The following is a 7,353-nucleotide window of genomic DNA, read 5'->3' on the forward strand; positions in this document are numbered from 1 at the left end:
ATATATATATATATAAATAATATATAATGTATTTACATTTCAAAACAGCTAGAAAAGAGGTCTTGAAATGTTCTCAACACATGGAAATGATAAATACTCAAGATGATGGTTGCCCTAAATGCCCTAACTTGATCATTGTATATTCTATCCATGTACCTCATAAATATCATGTATCAACACAAAAATTTTAAAAAGCAAAGCCTGAAGTGTATATAGCGACATGTTTAGTAAAGCTTGATAGTAAATACCACATCTTTCCTTAGGCTTATAATTTTATTTTTATTTCTTACATATATATACATTTTGAGACAGAGTCTCACTCTGTCACCCAGGATGAAGTGCAGTGGCACCATCTCAGCTCACTGCAACCTCCGCTTCCCAGGTTCAAGTGATTCCCTTGCCTCAGCCTCCCAAGTAGCTAGGATTACAGGTGCCCTCCACCACGTCTGGCTAATTTTTTTTGCATTTTTATATTTTATATTTTGTATTTTTTTGTATTTTTTTTGTATTTTTAGTAGAGATGGGGTTTCACCATGTTGGCCAGGGTGGTCTCGAACTCCTGACCTCAGATGATCCACTGACCTCGGTCTCCCAAAGCGTTGGGATTACAGACAAGCACCACCATATTTGGCCTCCTTATGTTTATAATTTTATATTTAAAAATCAACTTAATTAAAGTATAGATGGTCCCCACCTTACAATTGTGTGAAGGCAATATACATTCAGTAGAAACCCTACATCAAACATGCATACAACCATTCTGTTTTTTTATTGTCAGTTCTGTGTTCAATAAATTACATGAGATATTCAATACTTTATTATGAAATAGGCTTTCTGTTAGATGATTTTGCTCAACTGTAGGCTAATGTAAGTGTTCTGAGCATGTTAAGGAAGGCTAACTTAAGCTCTGTTGCTCGGTACACGAGGCATATTAAATGCATTCTGAGTTCTGATTGGTTTATCGAGATACAACCCTATCTACAAGTTGAGGAGCATCTGTATATGGGGAGTAAGGAAGTAGAGAAGGAAACTGTAGACCATTCTTTCAGGGAATTATGTAGGAAAGGATGGAGCATTGATTGATAGATGTCATTATTGGATTGTAAAATTCTTGCTGTAAAGGAGTTTGTAGATGATAAATTCCCAAGTTTTACTATTGCTTACTGTTGAAAGAACTAATCACTTCATCTGCAGTGCCAATGTGTAACTTGTCAATGACTGTGAATGATTACATTCATGAGTAATCAATTTTCTTAGTTCTTTTTTGATGTTATAATACTTCAGACTAGTGAACACCAGAAATTTATTTCTTACAGGTCTGGAGGTTGGGAAGTACAAGATCAAGGTGCTGGCATTGTTTTCTGGCAAGGGCTCTTCTCTGCTTCCAAGATGGCACTTTGTTGCTATATCCTCACATAGCAGAAAAGCAACAAAAGTCTAAGCTATTTCCTTCCAGCCCTTTTATAAGGTACTAATTCATTCGCGAGGGCAGAGCCTTCATGACCTAATCATTTCCCCAAAGGCCCCAACTCTTAAAACTACCACAATGGGCATTAAGTTTAAACACATAAATTTTAGGGACATTCAGACCTTTGTCTTCTCTGATAGTTTGCGGGTGATCATACAACCCACAGATCAGTGGATGTCCTCCTTTATTAGAGCCTTCCCAAGTGTCTACTCTGCTGCCCACGTATTCCCAAAGGACCAGCCTAGGGGCATAGCTCAATTCACCATTTCCTTGGGTTGGCTGACTGCCGTGCAGTTAAGCCAGTTAAGAATGCGTCTTTCTCCTAACCCCAGTTCCAAATTTAGTCCTAACAAGACTAAAGAACTCTTAGTAAAACACGAAAAACTTTGCTTATGCATTATCTTGAAATAATATCTTGAATAAATATCTTGCCTAGTTGGCTGCCAGGGCAGACATTATAGATCATGTACCTGCTTGAAACATCATCTTTGTGCTTTCTTCTATTTAAGGGAGGAGTACTTTTACATTAAAAAAGGAGTCTGTGGAACACAGGGCTCACTGGCATCCTAAGAGCTGCTGAAGAATAGTAGGCTTCATAGTCTGAAAACCAGTAAACCAGTGTCCCCTGTGATGGTGAGTACAGCTGTGGTCGTGCAGGTTGTGCTTTGTACAGTAGCACCTGGCAGGGTCTCTGCTCCTTCCTCAAGCTCTGTGTCTTGACTGGAAGGTCATGGAGCAGAGGGGAACCATGTCAGTCTGAAATAAAAGCTGGCTTTTTCTAATACACCCAGTGACATCCTGAATTCTCCCGATGGCCCTAATGTGACCATACCACAGCCATTAGAGTTTGGTGAAATTGATTCCAGTACTGCCATCAGCTCGCAGCAAGCACACAGGCCCTTTCTATGTTATTCTCTGCAGTATCTTACTCAGAACTCAGGATTGCCCACAAATTGACCCAGCAACATGCTGTCACTGAACCTTAGTAAGCTTTGTGAGTCGACTCTGAAATAGTTTGCTCTAACGTAATTAGAGTGTGTGCAGTACAAAATATATCTGATTTGGAATCATCAAATTTAGTCCAAATCCCTTCTTGTTGCCAACATCCAGATAACCTTGAACACATTTCTCAACGTCTCTACTTTTAGATTCTTATCCTGTAAAATGGCCACAATTACAGTAATATTTCACAGATTGTATTTGAATTAAAATGAGATAAAGAAAATGAAAACCATGTTGTAAACTGTAAATTTGGCATATATATAAGTTGTTATTAATTGCTACTAAAAAACTCTCTACCCCTACCCCACAACCAAGTGAAATTAATTTTCCTGAGATCATACTGTCATAGAACATATGCAGTCATGGAAATACCATAGATATTGTAAAATTCCATTCAATTTATCCAACCACAAGAATAACCTATCATAACTAGTTTTTATATAGTGCATTTTAATGTGTTTTATGGCACACCTGTGTCTTTGATTCTCACAATTATTCTGTGAGGTGGGTGATATTGTTGCCATTTTGCAAATGTGGAAACTGAGCCATAGAGCAATAAAATGGCTTGCCCAAGGCCACACAGCCAATAAATGGTAGGGCTGCAACAGCCTGAGCCTTCCAAGTCCTAGGTTCTTTCAACTACACTACACTTTTCTTCAAAGTATTCTTGAGTCTGTCCCTTTATAGCAAGAATTTGCCAGAACAAATAGGACGAATGGACTCAAACTATAAGTAGTAGAAAACTACTTTCCTAAACTGAATTTTCTGCTTCTGTTTCTGGAAAGATTTTGATCTTCCTCTGCACCCTGCAGTTGTCAAGGAAAGGATTTTTTATTTGAAGTTTAAGTATTTCTGCATAAATAAAGAGAGCCTTCAATAGCTAACATCTCCAGATCTCTCAAAAGAAAGCTAAGGGCTTACTTTGTCTACCAGATCATTATACTTTGTTATACTGTAGAGCACCCATTTTGAACAACAGTTTTGTAAGAAAATATTGCCCGTTCTGTCACTCCTTAATGTTGTTGATTGCTGCTAATGAAAAGAAAAAAAGGTTACCAGATATATTTGACTACTGCAATCACACAAGATAGGGATCTATGGTTTTGGGGACAATGTGATAACCATTGGTGTAGTTAAGAGATCAGGTTTGAACTCAGGATTTATTACCTACGGATTGCTGATCTTGTCTCTCTAATTCTTACAACAATCAATCCAAGACTGAATAATGCTAACATTTAGATCTATCTTGGATTGCAAAGTTTTCTGTTTATGATTTTAAAACAATGTCTTGGCATGAGAACAAAACACCACTCTAGAACTCCCTTGGGCTAAAGAATTTTTTGTGTCTCAGTGCTTCAGGTCTGACTTCACATTATCAGCTTTTATGGCTCTAGATTACAATTCATCCTTACAAATGAAGCAGTTATTTGATCCGTGGCAAGTTACGTGGCTATAAGAAAATCCTGTTGTTATGGTTTTTTTCCCTCTTCAGTTCAGCAAAGAGCAAAAGCAGTAGAGTGCAGAAGTAGCATTCCTGTCTCAAAGCAAGGAAGAGCTTACAAAAACAAAACAAAAAGACCTGGACTGATATACCTTTAAGAAACAGACAAAAGAAGATAAATTGAAGATCACATTCTTCATCTATCAAGCACTATGTCTCGCCCTGCACACCGAAGACCAGAATACCATAAAATAGTAAGATCTTTCTACAAAGAGATTTTTTTCTACTTCAGAGAAAATGTTTTCTTGAGTAATTTCTGATTTATTTTAAAAAGTGATGCCATAAGAATTTTTAGTGGAGGAAAGAGAGGGTTCAGCGAGGTGAATCATAAATGACACATCCAGGAATAATTATGATTATCTCCCACATAAAGAATAATCAATTCTTTATACAGACTTTAAGGTCTTCTTTTCTGACTAATTATATCCATATGAGTGTCAATTATTTTTTGCCTCTGACAGAAAATATGAAAATATTAGCAATTTTTTGTATTTCATACTTCAGGAAATAGGAATTTATATATATATGTATGTGTATATAGGTATATATATGTGTGTATATATATAGTTGATTATGTGTAAAACTGAATAGAAATAGGTCATCAAAAAAAGATTGCCTTTAAAAATGTTTTCTAGTCTTATTGTAACTTGGTATGTAATATTATCCTTTCTATATATTCCAGGTTAAGAGCTATTTATAAACCTTACTTTTTTGCAGATTAGTTTTAAATAACATTCTTTAATACCCTCTTAGTTTTAGCCATTCAGAAGCTACAGATACAAAAACTCACTGTTAACTTTAAAATTCTGTTAATTATTTCAGGAGACTGATAGGCATTTGATATAATTAAGTAATTTCAGACTTGGGGTTTAGAATTGTAGTGACTAACTGGCATACTTCAATTTGAAATGCCTGCGGATACCTCCTCTGGCATTCTGGTATCTTGATTTATTTTCCTGTGGGACTCTCAAGTGCTAAAGATAAATAATACATACTTCATATTATACCAAAATCACTTGATTTTATAACGCAGTTAAAATGTATTTTTAGCCTGACACATTCATAACCTACTGAAATAGTTAATGATGTTCTCTCAGATATTCACATGATTATTTTTATTGTTTTAAAAACTATGAAGATAAACTTATGTTGACCTTTCCTAGTATCTGTGGTATGGATTTGAGACGCAACTGAACAGGCAGTTCAAGGTACAATCCTTGGCCATGAAGCAGAATAGAGAAAGCTGGTCTTTATGGGTACTGAACCAGAAATTCAGCTGGAAATAAAATAGGTTTCAATATATAATAGTGCCCACCCATCAGGGACAGAGAAGAAATTCCATTATTTCAGTTTGGCCTTAATTATAAATGGACACAATGTTGGGACCATGGCATGTAGGTAGGGTATAATTTTGTTTTACTTTTATTGTTTTCAGATTCTTTTGTTTTACTGGTAGTTACAACAATCTCATTCTCTCTCTCTCTCTCTCTCTCTCTCTTTCCCTCTCTCTCTCTCTCTCTCCCTCTTCTTCACCTTTGCTTATCTTTATGCTGTAGCATTAGTACATGGCAGCACTTTGTCTTCTGCTGCGGCTCTTATATGTTGATAATTTACCGACATTTCTTGTGATTTATTATTAGGTTCTTGGAAGAATCCTAAGTCAAACCTAAATTATCTTAAGCTTTAGTTTTCATCTATAATTTACTCTAAAAATGTGACATATTTTGGAGATCTATAAGGAAATATCACTTTCCCCTTTTTTCTCTAAGTAAAAAGAAAAGAAACTCACAAATTTGCTGCTACATTTGGGTTTATCCTGAAGGTCTCCTTGGCAGATCTGGGAGCCATTAGGGATTGTGCAGACTCCTGAGAAGTCTTATCCAATTCTTCCTTCCAACTGAAAACATGGTTGGCATATATTTTAGAAAAACAGAAATTTATGTTAGAAATTAGTATTTTTAAAAAACTGTCCTCCATGAAAATACATTGCAAGTTATCATGTAAGCAAATGCATAGAAGTAGAAGGATGTTCTCATGTTGAGAAATTCATTTTATTTAACAGCTCTCTCTCCCCCACCCCACATCAATGTATCCAAATGTGAATATAATTTGTTTTCAAAAGTGCGAATTGTTGCAATAATAGGAGGAAGGAAAAAACGTACAGATGACCTCTAAGGCTACTTCAAACCAGATTTTGTAAAAAAAAAAAAGAAATACAGTAGTATACTGTCATAACTTGCCTGTAACAAGAAACTACCCCTTTTTTCTCCAGAATAAAGATCTCTTTGTCCTTACCTATGGAGCTCTGGTTGCCCAGCTGTGTAAGGATTATGAGAAAGATGAAGATGTGAACCAATATTTAGATAAAATGTAAGTGTAAGTCCTTCATTCTTATTGAATGTCTGTTGTTTCTTATATCACCTGCATTCTTGCTGCCTCTGATGACTTCCCTTGCTTCATTTCAGCAGCGGTTCTTTTATCTCAATTAATCACATCTGAAAGCTGAACATAATTTCTTACAAGTGCCATTTGGTTTGATAGAATAAAGTAATATTTTTCCTACAAATATCAAGTGTGGGATGTTTTCTCTTCAGTTAGAAATCATTTCTTAAGTGACTTAAGAGTTGCTTATAAGCAAAATATGTGGTAAAATTGAAATTGTTCTATTAACAACATGACGCAACATCAAATTTTATTCTTTTCAGAAGTCTTTTGTTCTAACACAACTCCTTCCAATATAAATATATGCTTACACAAGCACAGACCATCTATTGAAAGATATGCAAGAAACTCATAATGGCAGTTTCCTAAGGGGAAGATGGAGAAAATGGGAATTATGAATTAAAGGGAGAGTTTATTTTGTTTGAGATAGCATTTTTATTGTTTGAATGTTTTTTAATCCTTACTATGCTTTTCTTAAAAAACACATTAGGTAGAAAACTCACTTCTTCCTTTTAAATGAGACCCATTCTCTTTGTCTTTATTACTGGAGATTCCTCCTGCACAAATTCTACCTTTTGATTTTCTCTGAATAACTATGTGATCATCAGATGATTGCCAAACAATAAAACATCTGTCAATGGTTTTTGAACTTCTTAATTATAAACTCTGAAGAGGACTCTAACAGAGGAAAGACTGGAAAATGTGTACTGGTTAGAAGATTTATCTAGGCAGATTGAAGGGGAAATTTAGCCTAACATTTTAGAGCTTTTTAAAAGGGTTCATTGCACTTTCAGTTGAAATACAGAAAAAGACAACATAAAGATTGAAAATCTTTTTTTAAAACTCTCATTTTTCTTCTTTCTGTATGCATATTATTTTTATTTTTAAAAAGTTCTAATTTATTTTGTACACATGCCTTTTTTTTTTTTTTTTTTTTTTT

General features: G+C 35.1%; 2 protein-coding genes across 5 annotated transcripts in view; one reads left to right on the plus strand and one right to left on the minus strand.

The window, feature by feature from the left end:
• CALHM4 (calcium homeostasis modulator family member 4) overlaps nt 1-7,353 on the minus strand; it is a 32,945-nt gene that overhangs the window by 11,608 nt on the left and 13,984 nt on the right. For all 4 annotated transcript variants that reach the window (XR_001882117.1, XM_017855469.1, XM_017855468.1 and 1 more), the window contains exon 2: nt 5,761-5,868. Coding sequence is in view for 1 of the 4 variants with exons in the window: in XM_017855467.1 (XP_017710956.1) it covers nt 5,761-5,819 (59 nt within the window). In the remaining 3 variants the exon portion in view is untranslated. The remainder of the gene's footprint in view (nt 1-5,760; nt 5,869-7,353) is intronic.
• Nucleotides 4,028-7,353, plus strand: part of TRAPPC3L (trafficking protein particle complex subunit 3L) — a 50,363-nt gene continuing 47,037 nt past the window's right edge. The window contains exons 1-2 of the mRNA XM_017855471.1: nt 4,028-4,165; nt 6,244-6,341. Coding sequence (XP_017710960.1) covers nt 4,124-4,165; nt 6,244-6,341 — 140 coding nt within the window. The 5' untranslated portion in view covers nt 4,028-4,123. The remainder of the gene's footprint in view (nt 4,166-6,243; nt 6,342-7,353) is intronic.

The sequence above is a fragment of the Rhinopithecus bieti genome, unplaced genomic scaffold, assembly GCF_001698545.2.
Source record: "Rhinopithecus bieti isolate Rb0 unplaced genomic scaffold, ASM169854v2 scaffold_41207, whole genome shotgun sequence".
Lineage (NCBI taxonomy): Eukaryota > Metazoa > Chordata > Mammalia > Primates > Cercopithecidae > Rhinopithecus > Rhinopithecus bieti.